Below are 19,544 nucleotides of genomic sequence, written 5' to 3'. Positions count from 1 at the left end.
GGTACAGGTGTGACAGGTGGATATCTCAGCTACAACCTGTCTGGACTCTACATCAGCAGGATCAAACACACATCTCAGCACAGTGACAGCAACACCTGGCCAAGGTAAGAAATGAATATGTGTACAGAGAGAGGATTGGATTTCATACTGCAGTAGTGAATATAGGCTTTATAGTGTTTAGTGTTTCTTGGGTTTGTAAGAAATGATTGAAAGCTGAAGATATAACAGCTTTGTCATTTGTGCCCATACGATGGCAGAGATGATTTAACTTGTAACTATCTTACACAAAAAATGGGTTTGATGACAGAAAAAGAAAAATGACAGAGTACGTTTTGGCCAATTTTAATGCCAAGTTATTCAGCACAAAGGAAATCAAAAGAAAGTTAAATGCTCAGGCTGCAAAGGCGATTGGATAATTATACAAAAGTAGATATAATAAAAGAAAAACGCAGCCCAAGTGCAATGTACAGCATTTTGTTTCTCAAAGAGAGAATCCTGTTAATGAATTTATTGTGACCTAAATCTGTTATCTCTTTACTGCTGGATCACGATGACAGACACAACAGGTTTTATAGGCTCCAGCTCAGCCTGGAGGAACATTTCAGATAAGAAGAAATTTTTCCTGTTCACCCCCTATTTCATAATCTTTCTATTTGTTATTCTTTTTTTGTGTATTTGGTATTTGAAGTTTTGAACAATATGTACAGCCATGGGTGTTGCCCAGGGTGCATGCAGCTGTGATAATAGCCCAGCTCTTGTTGTGTGACGTTGAGTTTTTCTGTTTGGAGTGAAATTGTCATTCAGCTGAACTGAATGTGTGTATGTGTGAACGTGACTGATTTCTAGTCATTCCTGCTGCAGGCAGTAAGACACTTTCTCTCAGAGTGTATTTCTTGGAGAGAATGGGACGGTCGGTTGTAAACTCATTTCAAAAGCCACTTTGCTCTAACCACAAATTAGTAAAAGAGAGATATTTTGGATGTTAATGGATTTGATCCAATGTTTCTCTGGATATGTGTGGTTGTTGTTCTAATGCAATTTTACTTTCACATGTCCCTCTGCTGGTCTCTCTCTTGATGGCAGTCACAGATAGTAGCAGCAGTATTGTTAGCAATTTTAGTGCTAAGAGTAGTTGTTCCAGCAGAGGAGAAAAATTATTTGTTTTTTTTGTCCTTTTTTCCATTTTTGTGTTTGACTTTTTAAAGCTTCTGGCAGCAGTCTTTTAATTTCCTCTAAAATACATGTTTGGATCAAATTTCTTTTTATGTGAAACAAATATACAGCCTGTGGGGTGAGCCTGTGTTTTGGCTGATTGAGAATTGAGGTGATACTAACGATCATGAAGCGATAAGCGGTTAATTGGGTAATTTCCACATCTAAACTACCCCTTTCTTTGTCATTAAAATGCATTCTTCCTTCCCACTCTCTCTCACATAAAATCAGAGAGTCAGGTTCGACCGGCACAGATGTTTATATAAACTACAGTAAGGTGACACACATGACTCATGGTGATAAATCAGCCTGCTCTGCATCAGAAAGAGCAAGTTTGTGGCCGATCTACTCTTCAATTACAGCTGAAGCATTTCCCTTGGAAATTGACCAAAAGTGGCTGCCAGTGTCCAGATTTTTTCAATCAGTCTCACTCATTTCTTCCTCCATGAAGCCACACCCAGGCACCTGCTTCACTAATAACGCCTCAGAGACAGCTAGTGCTGACTGAGCTGAGGTCACTAGCCTCAGTCTTCCCTTACAGAGGGCGTTATGTTTGATCTGTAGCCTCTAACTTTTCCCCATTGGCCTTTTAAACTATTTCTGTATTGTGGCAGTCGAATTTTCCGGAAGCTGCACCCAGTCACAGCCTCCATCAGCAGCATTACGTCCTGTCTGATGACAGAAACGTCAGCATAGGAACAATTGGGTATTGGACTTATTGATCTGTCTTTGCCTCCATCTTTCAAAATCAATTCCTCTTTTATCAAGATCTCTTGAACACACCATGGCCTCTATAGCGACATTGCAGTGCTTCTCCAAGCACCATTTTCTCACTGATTGAAATTTACTAAAACTGAACTGAATCTTTCCAACAGCAGCCGTTTCTGGTGCAGTGGGAGTAAGAGAGTGTAAGAGTGACCAGTTGCTCTTCTACCCTGTCAGTTGGCTTTTACTGTAGCTCTTTGTCAAATCAGGCAAACTGGTTGCTGCCAAGAATCAGTCTGGAAGAAATGAAATGTAAAATGTTGACGCTGTGGAGAAACACAGAAACACATTTCTTCATTTACCAGACAGCAAAACTGACACATTTTGGGATGTTGGGATTTTTTGGACAGTTTTTGGAGTGAAGTATTTTACCAATTTTTTGACACTACAGTTACACCACATGATGTCAGGTTTTTTTTCCCTTAAATAACCAAACTTGACAGATTTCAGAGGTTTGTGTGAGGCAGCAGTTTAGCCTGCAGTGTATGAGTTCATCATCAGCAGGTTTGGTGACACACCCTCAGTTTCTGTCACATTGAGAAGCATGCAGCTCGGTCGCATTCCTACACCAACATATGGGTGTATACAAGCCCTCTGTGTGTGTGTGTGTGTGTGTGTGTGTGTGTGTGTGTGTGTGTGTGTGTGTGTATCTGTGTGTGAGATAATGACAAAGTAGTCTGTCATCTACTGCCAATCCAAACTGCGAAGACAAATGACAAACTATGGCTACACCTCAGTGCATGTAACGAATGGTCCGGAGAAAGTGTGTGTGTGTCTGTGTGTGTGTGTGTGTGTGTGTGTGTGTGTGTGTGCGTGTGTGTGTGGGTGTGGGTGTGGGTGTGTGTCTGCGTGTGAAAAGAAAAGCACTTGTCTGTGTTTCAAGAAGTCATATTGAGAAACTGCGATGCAGAGAGGATGTTACATGATAGTCAAGTTAGTGAGTGTACTGTGTGTCATTTCATGTGTGTGTACATGTGGGGACAGAAATCTGTTCACATACATTGTGGGGACTTCCCATTTTAGGACAAAAAGCAAGTTCCCATAACATTAATCATTATATTCTGGGCTGAAGACTTGGTTTAAGGTCATAAGTCTCGAGGGAATTAGTGTAAGTCAAAGTAATGTCCCCTGAAGTGATGGAAACACGACTGTGTGTGTGCATGAGTGTGCGTGAGAGAGAGAAAACAAATGCTTACTCGTGCTAATGTGTGTTGTTGTGTTTGGTTGTATGAAAAGAGAGACAAAAATAGAAGAGAGAACAGGAGAGAGGTAGAGTCATGTGTCTCTTTAAGCTGCAGGTTTTCCAGTATGGGATCATCCGTTTATCTGGTCGAATGATTCCAGTTTTCCAGTCGGCCTGAAAACCAGGCGGACAACAGTGAGAGTGCAGCAGAGCAGCTGTTTGGTCATGACAAAGGCTGAACTAAACCTGTTCTGTCAGAGGAACTGCCAACGTTACAGTGTGAAGTTACTGATCTGTTAATATGTGAGCAGTTTACACACTAGTTCCTGCATGCAATGAATTACATTTTCCTTATTCGACACAGACATCAGAAAACTGTATGAATCCATCCAAAGAAATGGATGGAACATTTGAAAGTTGTAATGAGACAGTGTTTGGTCATTTGTAGCTCAGACTGGTGTCACATGAAAAGAGTACTAATTATGTTTTAATGAGGCCACGTCCCATTTTGAGAGATTTTTAGAGCAATCGCAGTGATCCCTGACAGGACTGCCACAGACATTCAATCCTTCATTTACAGACCAAGGGGTTAACATTATTGTGAAGCCATTTTGTAAGAGTTAGTGTTAAAGTGTTAAACCTTAAGACTTCCATGAAATGAAACCCCTGTTTTCAAGATAAAATTCCCCCCCACGTAGGGGAAATTCAAATTGACACAGCAGCACAAAAGAAAAGGGAAATGTAATAAAGAAATCGAAAGAGAATAGAAGCAGAATCTAGAATAAATAAGATAAATTAGAAATACTATACACAATAAGATATACAAATGCAAAGTAGACTTTTCTGTGCACTTGCAAATATAAGAATAAATGTAAAAAAATATATACATTTTTGATAGCATTTTTGGTTTTTTTCCAGCAATAGCTTTCTATATGTTTTCATCATTATTGGCGGAGTCAATGTAATCCAGCACACAGTACATATTTTTTAACTGTTATTTCATTGACATCAACCTCACTGTTTACTGTCTCCTAATGTCGTACCAGAGCTGTATTAAGTTACCACTAATACAAACCCAACATTTCCTACTACTGCTGCTTGAAATATACACAGTATATGTGTTTTCTTTTAAAGTCAGCTGTAAATATAAACAGTTTTATAAGTATCATTTCCGCCATATTGACCAGAGGAGTTAGATATTGTGATGGGTGATTACTGATGAAGAATGACCAAAATAGATAAATGACAAGTAGAAGTCTAGAGGGGTCGAGTTGTATATTGAAGTATGATGACTTCTCTAGTAAACCTCCAATTTAAATATCACAAATAAAACAAATAAATCCTTGCATCCTTTCAGCAAGTGTTAAGTCTCGCAAGTATTTCGGTGTGAACAAAGAGGCTAACAACCACACCTGAAACATGCCAGCCATCACCCTCCAGACAGAGTCACACACCCACACATTTCCCCCCGAGGGTGTGGATGACAAGTAACATCCACACAAAGCAGTGTACTGTATATACCCTTGGCTGACAACTAATCCATCACTTTGGGCTAAGAATGCGTCACGAAGGAATGACAGGTGTTTCCATCAGAGGAACGTTGTTAGCTCCATCTAGTGTCAATAAGTATCATCAAATGTGTTGGAGGTGGAGAGGGGATCAGAAACTGTTGTTAAAGTGCCAAGAAAGATATTAGACACGTCCCATAGGGTATTCATGTTTTTTTGTCTTTACTGCTAATGAATAACACCAATCATAACAATCCTTTTTTTGTCTCTGCAGCGCAATGAGTGCAGATGGAAGAAGAGAGCCCCCTCCCTACATCATACCAGGTGAGCCCAAACTCACACATGCACACACACGTCATCTTCATCGTTGGCATCCAATTGGTTTGTGTCTTTACTTTTTTCTGTCTCTCCTCCCTTCCTCTTTTTTCCCCTTTGTGTCTCTTCTTCTGGCCCAGTAGAAGGTCAGGGCGATGGAGTGAAGGTTTACCACGTGCACACGCCTTTCAACCCGGGCACACAGGAGACCCCAGGTAAATGATGATAGTCAAAAACCTTAAATACAATGTATTCTAGCACATTGTTCACATTGTTGATTCACCTCCCTCCCTTGCTCTCTCCCTCCATCAGTGTACACAAGTGGAGGAGGCGCCCTCAACGCTGGCCTCGGCACCGGCCTCGGCGCTGGCCTCGGTTCAGGTGACTCTGGAGATGGCAGAAGAAAGTTTGTGAGCTATGACACGTCGCTGGGGCGAAATCCAGGCATGACGACCTGCACCTCCTGCCAGCAGCAGGTCATGACCAATGTCGAGTACAAAGCAGGGAAGTACGCCTGGCTGATGTGTTTACTCTTCATCTGCTGCGGGTGAGTGTGTGGTTCGCTTGTAATAGTTTGTCCTATTGGCATCGCCACACAGACTTACTTGAGGCCCCCGAGAAACAGAAACAGTCTACAACATCCAACATCATCTGCTCTCATTCATATTTATTATTTGGCATCAGGATCAGGTGAAACTATTGCAGCTCTCAGGTTTATCCAGCAGACGCAAAGCTGCTGCCTGGGGCACAACAGTTCGCTCATTCAGGGGCTGTAATGACCTTTAGCAACAAGCCTTTTCAAAACAGTGAGCAGCTGATTTTTTTTTTTACATAAATATTTTTATGTAAAAAAAAAAGAAAATGATCAAAACTACAAATGCAGGATAGAAAAAAAACCCAAAGCTAATTAAGGCATACAGCTGCATGACACTAACCCTAACTGTCTGTGTGTGTGTGTGTGTGTGTGTGTGTGTGTGTGTGTGTGTGTGTGTGTGTGTGTGTGTGTGTGTGTTGCAGGTTAGTCCTGTGCTGCTGCCTGATTCCATTTTTCTTGAAAAACTTCAAGGACGCGTACCACACATGCCCACGCTGCCACAGAGTGCTGCACGTTGAGAAGAAAAAATGCTGTAAATGACGACCATGAGGGCAGAAATGGACCCAAAGAAATAAGAAATAACATCCTGTTACCTTTATCTGTGTTTGGGTTACCTGGTAAAAAACAAGCAGTGGCACCATTTTATGAACCTGGCAGACAAAGGTCACAGTTCAAACGTAGCTTATTTCTAGGGATGAGCTTTTACATTAGCCGAGGTAAAATAAAACATGAATGACATCCACATTATATCATATTTTTAGCAAATAGACGAGGAGTGATTGTGTTGTCACAGTTTAAATCTCTGGTGAGAGTAAATCAAACACACCCCATGCACTTTTTTGTTAGCCGTTTTATATTTTTCACATTTCCGACTTCATTCGAAATGAAGGTATTATCACAACTTTTGAATAATTAACAGCAACATAAAACAAGCCAACACGATACATTAGACCAGAGCAGAGAGCAAATATTAGCATATTTTCTCATCTGCAGTTATTGCACAATAAATTTGTGTTGATATTGTTTTGTTACAAGTTTTTAATCAAAAATTTCACTCTGTAAAAACACACTCTGTAGTTCATTTGTGTTATATTTATATGTTGTCAGCCATAATAAACTCTTATAATTCTTATATGAAGGGACGAAGGGCAATCTTAGTAAGCATGAAGTTCAAAGAAAAGCTTATATCATGTACAACAGCAGCTGTAAATATGATTTTGACTTTTGCTTGGATCATTTGAATCTTTACCTCCCAACAAGGATTTGTCCATGTGTTTTGGTTACAGTGGCAAGGACAATGCAAAATTGAAGCATTACTGTTCTATGATATGATGTGTTCACCGAGTCACTGATCAAAACGTTTTGAATAATAGTAATAATATTAATAAATAATATATTATATAACGAATAAAATATGGTCATTCTATTCATAGTTTGAATATTTAAAATCCCTTTTTGGTCATCCCAGAGAAATATGTTTTTGTCTTGTTTACTCTTTCTTTTACAACTTCTTGAAAAAAACATCTTTCCTGCTTCAAGATAAAAAAAAGATGTGTAATAGAAATCAGGCGAAATATTGTTGTGAGCTTTGAATCCTCTTCATCTCCGCTCATGTTGTCCCCTGGATGAAACTGAGTATGCTTGGACTTCTGTTATATACTATTAACTATTTTATAATATTATTTCTCTTATAAAAATAGACTCTGTAGACCATACATGGTACTCTGCTGTGCTTGTTTTTTTCTTCTTTTTTCTTGCCCTCCTTTAGAGAGGTCAGAGTTCAGGGCCAACCAGCTCAGCTGTTGGTCACACAATCTTCCTCTTTTTAAACATGCTTGCAAAAAAAATGTAACTTTGAACATCAGCTTTTACTCGACACCTGAGCAAACTGTATCGCCTAGGGTCCAGAACAGCTACTAAATGGACTTTGTGTGAGATTGTTTTGTCAGCAGCTGTTTCCATTGGGCATGAACTTTCAGTCTCAGATGTTTCTGCAAATGCTTTGCATACATAGCAAAGTAGCCAACAATGCCAGTGATGTAAATGTGCTGCATTAAGTTATTAGCCATGCTAGTAGCTGTAGTGTTGGTAGGTCTGACTGGTCATGACTGAAACAGCATGTACAGCATATAGCATATAGCATGGCTGTAGACTCTTTAATATTTAAATTATGTAGCAAAATTATTCTGGCCAATACTTGGGCCACATAGTGTTTCCTCTGGCCCTCATACGGCATGACTGTCATTTGCCATTTCAACATCCAGGCCAGTTCTGGTGCACACACAGAAAAATCCCCAAGCTTTCAGCCAACACTGAAGAGTAACATCTGGAATCAGCCCAGGTGTGTAAGTACATGGGCCAGAATCAGGCCAAGTTCTCAGGCATATGTTGGGCCAGACATTTTATCTTGCTTCCTTTAACAGACAGGCAACAACAATGTGCACTCTTCTGCGAACGATCACTGAGTGAAACATCACTGTCAGCTTGTATCTGGACCTGAGCCTGTGAATGTGTCTTAGGATCCTCAAACATACTGTATGGCTCTGTAGTTTATGAAAACATTAACGGGCTGTAGGTGAGTTTTAGATGTCTCTGAAAATTCTCAGTCATCTCCAAGTGGAAGGCAACTTTAAACGTTAAATAATTCCACATTTTGGGAATGATGCTTATTAGCTATTTTGTCGAGTTGGACAATAAGATCGATGTCACAATCTTGTTTGCCAGTTAAATACATGGTTACTGCTAGCAGCTGCTTAGCTTAGCACAGCACACACAGCTGGTCCATATCTTGGCTCTGAGCAGTTGTCATGCAACCAGATGAGACTCCTTATAACCCTGAGCTTCAGAGGTGCTCATGAGCTGAATTTGTTACCTTTGGACAGTGTCAGGCTGGCAGTTTACCCTTTTCCAGTATTTATGCTAAGCTAAGCGGTTGCTAGCTGTAACCTTGAATATGCAGTACACATGAGAGTGGTATCAATCTTATCATCCAAATCTCCACCAAAAAACTTCAATGTTTCCCAAAATGTCAAATTATTCCTTTAACAGTGTTTCGTCCCAGTCCAACACTGATATGGACAAGCAGCAGAGTAATGTTTTTGTTTTTATAGAAAATTTTATTCAACATACATTTTCCAGCAAAAAGGCAATATACAGGAATAGTTGTCGTACACTGCTGCTACACTGAGGATTTTAAACTGGAAAAGATCAAATTAAGGTGTGATTCTGCAGGTCATCTTTGTACTGCACTTTTTAACAAGACAAAACCAATGCAGTTAGTTTTGAAAAGAAAAAAAAAAATCCAAATGTAACAGAAAAAAATCGTCAATGGTACATCAGGAACGCAAAATAAAGAAAAAAAAAACCTACACACAAGAAATATGAACACCTGGCTCCTTCTGTACCCAACAACAAAGGCGTGTGTTTCTCTTAAATTTTACATGTTCATATTTTTAAATATACAATTCTTAAATGTTGTCTTTACAGAGCCAGCTATACGCTATTAGGGGAGCATTCCATCTGTGCTTTAAAAAGAAACAAACAAAAAGAAAGAAAGAAAGAAAAATAAATTCATAGGGCTTTAAGTGTTTCTTACAATGCTGGTTTTGTCTCTACACAATCCTCAAACCTGTGGGCTCTAAGTGTCTGCAGCTCCCTACCAAGCACAGCGCAGTTACTGCTCCCAACCACATGGAGGCGACAGTTTCAACCAAGAGAGAAGATGGGAGGGAGACGACGAAGCTCGCGTGTGTGTTTATGTTTAGAGGAGGAATGACTGAGAAAGACATTATGACCCCCCAAAAACAATTTAAAATAAAAGAGAAGGTCAAGGGGGTAATGTCTGTGCGTGTGTGTTCATTTTAAAGTCACTGAACAAGTCAAAACCACAACCAAAATGTACATTTGCCAGTCCTGAGAAACCTCTGACATTTAAGTGCCAACGTGCAAGATGAAATACAGACAAATTTCCTCCTTATTTTTCCCCGTTTATTTTTAAACAGATGCTGTGGATTTTTATTTTATTATACAAGATCTGCAGAAAGAGACAAAAAAAAAATTAATTCATTTTTCCTCCAACCAAACTAAGTGAGAAAGAACTGTGTGTAAACTTGGAAATACTTATTTTTGTAGCACTAAAAGATGGGAGCAAGAAATGTAAAGAACCACATCAGGGCAACTAGTGAGCCGCAGGATGGACACCACATCGCAGCCATTATTTCAAAAGATTCTTCTGCAAAACGACCATCTGCCCCTCCCTCTTTTTTTCCTGTCAGTTAGTCCTCGCAAACAACCTTCCATCAAACTCTCCACACAGCAGCATGATGCCTCTTCAAACAACTCTTTATTTAAAAACAACCCCCAAAATAATCTGAAGGAAAAAGAAGCTGGTGAGGTGGGAGACGGAAAAAAAAAAAAAAAAAAAAAAAAAAACTAAGTCTAGAAGTTCATATATATATATATATATATATATATATATGTATAAATATATATACACACACACACATACATATGTACATGTATATATGTATATATACACATACATATATATACACACTTATATTTATACTGTGTCCCATGTCCTCTCCTCTCCGCTTGTTTTATATTAAAATCCAATTTAATTTCTCCCACTTCCAGACAGGCAACAAAAAACAGGCAGTCAACAGGTAGAGAAGCCAGAAGAAAAACAACCGAACAGCCTCAAACGTAGAGGGAGACAATTAAAAAAATAAAATAAAATAAACAACAAAATAAACAGTCAGGAGGTGGTTGGTGCAGTTTATTTTGTGGTTGAAGAATAATCCGTCAGCTGCAGCAAGATCCGTATCGCTGAAGACATAGTGCCGGTGTAGAGCTGTAGAGGTGTCCAGGCAGGGTGTTAAAAGTGATGAACACACACACACACACACACACACACACACACACACACACACATACACAAGCACGCACGCACGCCCCCACAGTCTCTCACACACACAAACACACACACACGGTTGGTTACAGTCTGTGGTTATGGTGTGTTAAAGTAGGTAGGGAGGAAGGCGGAGCAGGAGGAGGAAGAGGAGGAGGATGAGGAGGACAAAGAGGAAGGGCGGGCTGCTTTAGTTGTGGATCTTGATTGCTTTCTCCAGGTAGGTGTAGCGACCTCTCTTTGGAGCTTTGTTGAAATGATCCAACCCTAGCCAGGGGCGCGGGTGGGACATGTTACCTGTGAGGAAGGGGATACGTCAGAGTGTTATATGTAATTTTCAGGTGTCACAATCCTAAGGAATATTTAAGCATTTTTATCGCAAGCGATGCCGATATGTCACATGACCTTTGAGTAGTTACAGAAAAAACAAAGCTTTCTGATAATGGCCACGTTAAGAACGACATTAAAACTGTGGCGAAAAGCAGCCACTCATTAGAAGCAGGCCTCTTCATAGAAGCAGCGACACCTGGCAAGACACTGTGGTGGTGAGTCAAATAAGCACATGCACACGTTCCTGGTACACTTCTTTGTACATCTGTGACGTTATTTCTCCTGTTAACCTCCTAAATATTTTGAGAAAAATTAAAGCAGTTACTTCCACAATTGTAAAATCCAGTCTTTCAGCATTATAAACTATGGTGCAATATTTTTATTTTTTCAAATCATTATTCTGTTACTCAAACGGGTCTTCCTGAGCAGGACTTTGACTTTGCATCAATATCTTAATCAGCACCAATGCAGCCCCATGTTTGTTAAAGCAGGGCTGTTTTTGGTCTGAAAGGTGTGATCACACAATCGGATACAAGCAGTTGTCAGTATCTGGCCTCTCAGGAATCTGTAGGTGTGTTGTGTTGAGCGTGTAATTTACATACTCTGCTCCGACTGGACAGTTATTTTCTGAAGTATCCACAGACAGTGTCTGTGATTTGTTTCCACACACCATTGTTCTTTATGGATCATGAAACTCTTTAAATACACATCGTAGAGAACTGGGCAGCTGGAGACTGTGACAATCTACTTTAACTCTATTTTCTCGTAGTGGAGAAGTGAATAACAATTGGCTCTTGCCTGGCTGTGGCTTGCACTGCTTTGGAGGATATTTGCATAAAGTTGAGCCTTTCACAACTTTCGCCTGTAGTGTACCCATGCGCTTTTTGACTCTGTTGAACTCAGTGGGGGGTGCAGGGCTGCAAAGCCAGGTCTCATTCACAATGAACAGCAGCTGTCTCTGTCCAAGCTTTTTGAATTCGTACGTGTGTTAGTTGTTAACTAGTAAAACTGAGGGCTACAGACTGATTTAAATGACTAAAGGAACAGGGGTAGCGTGTCGCACAGTGCTTAAGAATTCTAAATTATGCTTCTATGGGAATCATCATGACTGGAGCACTTATGGCTGGTGTAATCACAGATAATTCCTTGATAAGGAATCACATCTTCCAGGAATGAAAGCAACCTCATTTAAAGCACCTTCAGTAACACTTTACTTTATTTTCCCCAGTTAGCATTCATTAGTATTATATAAACATTTAATCAGTGGTTTATGTCACAACATAATGTAGCTCTAAGCAGATGCAAGTGTTGAATGCATGTAGATGTGCTGTGTGTCAACCTGTATCCTGCAATAAGTGTCCATTTCTACAAAAATATCAACAGCATCTGCCAGGAATGTGCTCTTGCATGAATTTCATTGGCCATTGCATGGCCGTGCTGTATTGCATGATGATAAACTGTATTGTGGTAAAAGCCGAGAGTAAACTTTTTGGGTCTGGGGAGCCAACATTTATTTCCCCAGGAGCCTTCTGCTGAGCCAACGCAGCGGCCTCGCTTAAATGAGCGATCCCCTGGGACTGTCCTTATAATGTATTTGCAAGCTTTTGTTACATTTGTGGAGTTCAGTTATAGCCTGTTGCATTCGCAAAATTACTACTATTAGTGCAGTAACAGTAAGAATAGTAGCGATTGTATTAGGGGCGCTCCCTGGTGCAGTAAAAGCAGGAAATACCTGGCTGTGGTTCAAAGTCCTTCAGGTTGACCTCGTACTCATCTTCAGTGATGTACTGATGTCGCCCCATCATCACAATCGCAAACTTGAACTGAGAACAAAAACACACACAAACACACATTACCTGACAGCATAAAACTAAAAATATTTTTGATTGATTAATTAATACTGAGCTCTTATTGAAAAAACGACAACAAACAACATAAAACAGTGCTTAGAACTGTTGCGGTAGTGTTCATCATCTACATTAGCCAGTAAACAAAATGTTAAATATTCATCGGGAAACATTTAAAATGCACACGCTGGTTGTGCAAGCACAGCATAATGCTGTACCTTCTCAAATTCCTTCTCCTGGATGTCCAGCATGGTCTGGATCCTCCTCATCACCTCCCGAAATGACTCGCCCTGTGGGGTGAGGGATGGAAATCAAACACATAGCATGAAGTATGTTAACTGAGTAAAACATTATGTTAAGTAGTAAAGTAACCTAAATAGCAAATTATCTTTCACACAAGTGAACAAAACATACACACACACCTGTCTGATCTTGAGCAAGAAGGGGATCCCAAAGGTCCCAAAGACTTCCTTGTGGAAGTGAGCAACAGGGATTAGCATTTCACTGTCCTTGTCCAAGTCCACCTGGTCCAAAGGAATCTCCTGAGTGAGGGAAGGAAATATGAAAAGCAAGAGAGGAGGGATTTAGTGAGGTCACTAAAGAAAGGTCACTAGGAAAAGTAAAAGTTTACGTGCAACCTTAAAGAGCAATTTAACCAAACTATGTTTTTGCTGACCTCACTCAAGGTGTTGTCAACACAACTAGACTGTTAGGTGTAGTTAAAGATAAAAAGACTTGAAACAACACACGTACAGATTAGAGGACTGAACGATTAAACCTTGCTACCCTCATCCCGGCAACAGAAATACTAGTCAGTTAAACTAATTATTAACATTTTATTAATGTACAACGCTGGTTAAATGTTGCGCCTGAGCTGTTCCGCAGCTCCCCGCCACTAGCTGGGGCTGCAGGCCCAGCCGACAGCAGCCCCCCTTCTCCCCACGCTAATGCCTGAATGTTGTAAACAGGCAAGGTGGAAAGTAGGACAGATGACATCTCATAAAACCAGTGCAGTTTGACAGTATTTTCACCTAGAAAATGAAAATAAGGTTTTATGTTAGCTGTTTCAGAATAAACTGGCACATAACTACTTGACTGGAGCAATGCACAACCACAGGCATGTGGACGTTAACCTGCAACGACACAGGCTGCTGGTGTTAGCACTGCTAATGTTAGCTACACTCCTGATTAACTGATTGTTCTGTGCCAATTGTTTTCTTACTTCTAGACTAGTCGAGTAGTCTAAATCTAAATTTCTGTTTAATCGACAGGGAAATTGGTCTTTAGGAACATCCCTACATGAAACATTCAGCGCCTCAGCTTGGTGTTTAGTATATCTTTAATAATTGAACCATATTATTTTGAAGTAACTAAACTCCAGCAAATGATGGCTGCAAAAGTGGCTGGTTGCGAAGATAAATTTATGAAACTGTGTCAATATATATATCAGTGTCAGGCTGATGGCTTGCTAAGTGGAGGAGTGACTAAAGTAGGAAAATTGACTAAAAATAAAACTAAGACAGAAGAGAAACAAAAGAAGGTCACACAGGGAATGCTTCACATACACACTTACCTCTATTCTGAAGGTGCGGCTGGCAGCCGGAGATAAACATTCTAGCAGCTCATCCTCCTGGTGAACCCCAATGATTTTATAGCTTACTATCTCTAACAGCCTGCAGGGGGGGGGGGGGGGGAGGAGAACGACAGTGAGAGGAAGGATTAATACTCCAGAGTAGCTTTACAAAGACAAACTGATTTGCAGAGCATAAAATCACATTAAACATAGGATAACATACAAATTAGTGAACAAAAATAATAACTGGAGGCAGACCTGAACATCCCAGTGTTGCTAAAGATAGCACGTTTATAAAAATGAGATGATGCGTTACACTTCCGAGGGCCTGAGGGAGGAACATGGCTGCTATTGTCGGGCCATGTTTAAACTGCTCTGCAAAATCTCAAAATAAAAAATCCCTCTCAATCTTACATATTACGCTCTGAATGTCATGAATCATTATTTGCACATGATTAAGATTAGATCAGACTTTGACCAACAAAAGGTTGAAAACAGTTCAACAAAACTGAAAATGGTGAAATTGATCAGACTACATTCTCTAAACCTGTCCTGACCCGAGGTAAACTGGGGAAATAATGATCAGAATATGACATGGTTCAAAACTTACAAGTCAAACTGTGAGCTGAACCTTGGACTGATGTGAGTTTCAGGGTGGAGGCTGGTAATTAAAATCTACATGGAGAAAGTGAGTTACACTCTCCGCCTTGCTCCCCAGTAGCCTACCACCGCTATGATGCCATCCAAAATGTCTGGTGCTAATGCTAAGACTGTTTTCTTTGGGGATGAACTATTACTTTTTCCCCTACTTTTTTTGTCCTAAACTCACTTTCAGAACATGCACCATCATTATGTGAGTTTGCATAATGTAGGATAGCTGCAGCAGAGCTCAACAATGGTTGGCGAAAGGTTTTCATTGCGAGCAGTGACAAGTTTTCATTAACAAAAACTGCAGCTCAGAGTGGAGCAGATGAGAACGTTAAGTTTTCCGTATGTTGGAGAGCAGTGGTCATGACTGGAGAAAAAATGGTTGATATTGTGAGGCTCAATCCCTTGGCAAGCATTATATTACTGCAGTAACCTTCCCAGCCATATTTCAGTCACAAAATGATGACACACACACACTCCTGCAGGGTGGATACCTGAGCTTCTCAGAGCCTTTTTCAGAGAGCTCCACTGCCTTTTTACATTCTTCCAACAGGTCCCGCACACAGCCATGTTTGTCAGGGTAGAGGGTGATCTCCTGCAACAAAGCACATTTCATGTCTCTGCTGGAATCACACAAAACATTTGACTTAGAGGAAACATGAGGAAAAAAAACATGTGAGAGACTGTAACATATCATGTGTGTTACCTCCTCTCTGAACTGGCTGTTGAGCCATATGGATTTAAAACTCCTCCTGTTCTCAAAGTCTGTTATCTTCATCTTTAACTGTGGACAAATGAAAGGGAGAGAAAAGAGAAAAATGCTCATGTTTGTACTGCACATATAGATAAGACTGTGATGGAAGAGGATGAACGCAATGCTCATCTTTCCTGGAAGTTTGTCTTCTTCCCTGGTAGCTTTATCTTTAGCTAGCTCAGCAATGACCATCTACTACAAACTAAGCCACATCATGATGAGCAGCTGGCCTGGCAGGAGAACACACCTCCCTGCAGGAGTATCTACAGATTCAGTGTTTGACAAACTGTTTCTCCATCTTGAGTATGGTTTACTTCATTGAAAGAATGGAACTGTTTGTGTGCTAAAATACATATATAAGTACAGAAAGCTTTTAGCTATAGAAAAATTGTTATACATCAGCCGACAGACCTCATTTTATCATATGATCGAAAGAAATTTTAGGAAAAAAATGCTCAAGAGAAAATATTAATGAAAGATTCAAGGGTGAGACAAAAATAAAGATGAAGAAAGAAAAGAATGAACACATCCAAAGACAGAACTAAGGAGTGTTAAGATAAACAAAGACAGGATGAAACAGACATGATGAGCAACAAGAGAAAGAGCAAAAAACAACACATTGAGAAAAAAAAACTACAGGTGCTACTTGGAACTCTAAAGCCAACTTTCTTAGGCCAACAGCAGTGGCTGTTTTTCAAAAATTTAGGCATAAAAAAACCTAAAGACAAAAAACCCCAGAAGGACCAGAGCTGGCAAACTTGTCCTACCTGCTGGTAGTAGAGTTTCTTGGGCTGCCGAGGCTTGAAGAATTGCAGCAGGTCCCGGAGCGTTCCCTCATAGTTGTGTCTGAGAGGATTCCCTGGACCGTCCCTGTACCTGGCCACCACACCACCAAGCAGGGGGGGAGGACGACGAAGGGGAGGAAAAAAAGACAACAGGAGAAGAGAAAGAAAAGATCGAAAAAAGAAGAGAACAAGCAAAAAAAAGGGAAGAGGACAAAGAGGAAAGAGGGAGATAAAAAGAGGGAAAGAGAGAGGATATTCAGAGAGGTGCAGAGGGAGAATAGAGGAGGAGAGGAGTTGGAAAGAAAGAATAGAGCAGAGGAGAGGGAGAGAGGTGCAAAAGGGAGAATAAAGGAGGGAGCCCAAGTGGGAGGAATAAGAGGAAACAAACAAAGAAAGGTGGGGGGGACAGGTTACGCAACATTTCTACCGACAACTGCAAGTAATCAAATCAAAAGCAAACATAATCAAGCTGGGAGAATGAAAACTGTTTGTAATTGAATACACATTTTTTATTTTAAAACAAAATGAAAGTTTAACCTTGAAATAATGTTTATTAAACCAAGAATTATTCCCAAATACCTTGAAGTCAGCCAGAGAAAACCTAAACACTGTAAACTTATCTCTTATGCTTTTTAAATGGGAATAAATGCTTCACAGCAAAAGCATAATTAGTCATTTAGATGCAAAACAAGTACTAAAGCTCTCTCCCTCTTTTTCTTCATTTTCAGCATTGTTGCAAAGACCTGTCTGCTGTTTTATATTCAAAATTCTGAATTAATTCTAAATTTTAATTTTTCCAGACTGGAAATACAATAAACAGAGCAGCTGATGAAAGGTGTACTGCGTTATTGGTGTTAATACATTTCAGACTGTATGCATAGCATGTCTTTGGGCTTTGTTTTCAAGTTGTTCTGGAGGGTAAATTGTTGAAAAAATGCTCTGCTTTCTGTTTGAGCAAATATCTGACAAGCTAACTATCAATATTATCACAAATGGATAATCATCTATTATCAGTGCGTGTGGATGAGACAAGCCTCCTACCCCTGTGACTTGAAGAACTGCAGCAGCATGGGATCTGTGTTCAACCTCTGCGCTACTGTCTTGGCCACCTGACAAATAGATAACACAAACATTACAAACATTACAAACAGGGGAATCACCACAGTCCTGTCAGATTTCATCTGTCAGTTAACTTAAAAGCCAAAATACTGAAACACAAACACATTGAAATTACCAAAGTATTTTCTTCCCCTATACTTCAAACATCCACTGAATGTACCTGGAAATAGTTCATGCGGTTAGAGAGCGTGACCACAAAACCAGGGTCATTGTGGATGGTCTTGTCACAGAAAATGACGTCCACTCGGTGGTAGAGATCCCGGAAGTAGTCCTTGGCCGTAGGCAGCTCGCTGCTGTCGTTCTCTGGGTCGTCCCTGCATTGGAGAAAGGTAGGAAATGGATTAATTGAGATACAGAATATGGAGTGATGACAGGAGGGGGCAGAAAAGACAATGGGACGGAAGAGTATAGACATATATTACAGAGGAGGAGGAGGGGTCGAGGGAGGGAGATGTGAGGACAGAAAGCACAAGACAGGAAGAAGGTCGAGGCAGGTTGGGCAAGAGAATTCAGAAGAGGTTATAAAGCAATAAAGAGATAGAGGAACAGAGGAAAGCACTGAAGTGTCATAGACACTCCTTCTGATAAAAGATTTTCCTCTAAACGCAAACACATGTCACTTAATTCCCCCTCCTCTCTTTATGTTGTTTCTCTGTATTTCATCCATCAGAAATACCAAAAGGTCCAGTGACATGTAACTGCTCTGTCTTTTTGCTGTGTTATTAGGACAAAGTATAACAGATAGCATGCAAAACTGAAAACTGACCTGCTGTGAAACATGTTAATCTAAGCAGCAGTTAAAGATGGAAATGTTACTGAAAGGCCATTAAAAACTTTATGTATACGCTTCCCACAACAACAAAAAAAACATGCTAGAGTTTAACAGCACTTCTAGTTAGAGACAAGCTATGTTGTAGCTTAAGTGCTCTTGAGCATCTCCTATATTGATTATACTTATTTAAATATACTGTGATAGAAATTAGCTCACACTGCCCAGACTTTAACGCACACACAAACAGTCTTACTTCTGGAAGACAATGATGTCCCCGTCCATGAGCTCATCCAGGGCCTTGTCCAGAGAGACATCATAGTCCTGTATCCGCTCTGTTAGATTGGGCTTTACTTCCTATAACACAAAAGGATCATGGGAAATGTAATCAAAGTGAAAATGTATTTAAGTCCACAAGTGTGTTGGGTTAAGGAAGCGTAAACACACCAAACTATAAAACAGGGAAGTGTGAGAAAAAGAGAGATGCTGCATATGACAACGTGAAAGTGTGTACAAGAGAGTTAGAGAGAGAAAGCTTGTGTGTCAGACAGAAGAGCCTGGAAATGCAAGAGTGTGAAGGAGCGAGTGAGGAGTTAGAACAAGTGAGAAAAAGACAAGAGGAATGTGCCAGCAAGTGAGCGCTACATAAATAGATCACCTCATAGAGGATAAGGCTAGTTTCCTGCTGAAACCCCGCTCTCTCACACATGACTGGCAGCAGGTCTCCTGGTTACATGGAGAAAAGAGCAAAGGAATCATGATTTAATCCTTAAGTTCAAAGCATTTTCCTGCAGACAGAGAACTCATTAGGTTTATATTGTTCGAACATATGTTATCTAGTGACAGTTTGCTGAGCTTAAAATAGACTTGGATGTTGCTACTACTTACTTATTTTGCAGGATATAGGTGTGTAGATATGTCCACAATAATTTAAGCTTCTGGTTTTGGGGTCATACATCTTCAAGAACAACATGACATCATCTAGAAACAAGGAGACAGTCACTAAAGATACAACAGGTCCCCTAAAGAACTGACTGCTTAACAAGGAATATTCAGAAATAAAACAAGACAAAGACATTCTTGCTACAGAGGTTGATAGCATAACATGGGTGAATCTTTAATGAGTACAACTGGCGTTAGAAATAAAATACTTAACACACAAAAAGATTTTGTTAATGTTGTAAGCCTACTTAAATTACACAAAACCTGCAACTATTCCTATTGTATTACAT

The 19,544-nt window shown here is 40.1% G+C and overlaps 2 protein-coding genes across 3 annotated transcripts in view; one reads left to right on the top strand and one right to left on the bottom strand.

Annotated features, from left to right (window-relative positions):
• Nucleotides 1-7,293, top strand: litafd (LITAF domain containing). Of its 2 annotated transcripts, none has more exons than XM_023411144.2 (5): nt 1-104; nt 4,943-4,992; nt 5,124-5,198; nt 5,296-5,530; nt 6,001-7,293. In XM_023411144.2, exons 2-5 carry the CDS (start codon nt 4,947-4,949, stop codon nt 6,116-6,118), a joined length of 474 nt encoding a protein of 157 aa, XP_023266912.1. In that variant the 5' UTR covers nt 1-104; nt 4,943-4,946; the 3' UTR covers nt 6,119-7,293. The 2 variants fall into 2 exon arrangements, with proteins under 2 accessions (XP_023266912.1, XP_023266913.1); XM_023411145.2 differs by having other exon boundaries at nt 2-104; nt 5,127-5,198.
• Nucleotides 7,294-8,673: 1,380 nt separating this feature from the next.
• Nucleotides 8,674-19,544, bottom strand: part of usp7 (ubiquitin specific peptidase 7 (herpes virus-associated)) — a 29,259-nt gene continuing 18,388 nt past the window's right edge. The window contains exons 17-29 of the mRNA XM_087175342.1: nt 19,201-19,395; nt 18,971-19,038; nt 18,569-18,669; nt 17,704-17,857; nt 17,466-17,533; nt 16,407-16,509; nt 15,592-15,669; nt 15,380-15,480; nt 14,238-14,337; nt 13,087-13,206; nt 12,883-12,954; nt 12,550-12,640; nt 8,674-10,784 (exon numbers count right to left, since the gene is read on the bottom strand). Coding sequence (XP_087031468.1) covers nt 10,678-10,784; nt 12,550-12,640; nt 12,883-12,954; nt 13,087-13,206; nt 14,238-14,337; nt 15,380-15,480; nt 15,592-15,669; nt 16,407-16,509; nt 17,466-17,533; nt 17,704-17,857; nt 18,569-18,669; nt 18,971-19,038; nt 19,201-19,395 — 1,358 coding nt within the window. The 3' untranslated portion in view covers nt 8,674-10,677. The remainder of the gene's footprint in view (nt 10,785-12,549; nt 12,641-12,882; nt 12,955-13,086; nt 13,207-14,237; nt 14,338-15,379; nt 15,481-15,591; nt 15,670-16,406; nt 16,510-17,465; nt 17,534-17,703; nt 17,858-18,568; nt 18,670-18,970; nt 19,039-19,200; nt 19,396-19,544) is intronic.

This window comes from Seriola lalandi, unplaced genomic scaffold, assembly GCF_002814215.2.
Source record: "Seriola lalandi dorsalis isolate HSWRI2012SDOR001 ecotype SW California unplaced genomic scaffold, Sedor1 jcf7180002054452, whole genome shotgun sequence".
Classification (NCBI taxonomy): Eukaryota; Metazoa; Chordata; class Actinopteri; order Carangiformes; family Carangidae; genus Seriola; species Seriola lalandi.
Note: the sequence above shows the minus strand (reverse complement) of the source record. Positions and strands in the feature narration are given on the sequence as shown.

Coding starts and splice junctions, on each gene's coding strand:
- litafd (XM_023411144.2), top strand. CDS start 4,947: ATGAGTGCAGATGGAAGAAGAGAGCCCCCTCCCTACATCATACCAG. Junction 4,993..5,123: donor CCCTCCCTACATCATACCAG/GTGAGCCCAAAC, acceptor CTTCTGGCCCAG/TAGAAGGTCAGGGCGATGGA. Junction 5,199..5,295: donor GGGCACACAGGAGACCCCAG/GTAAATGATGAT, acceptor TCCCTCCATCAG/TGTACACAAGTGGAGGAGGC.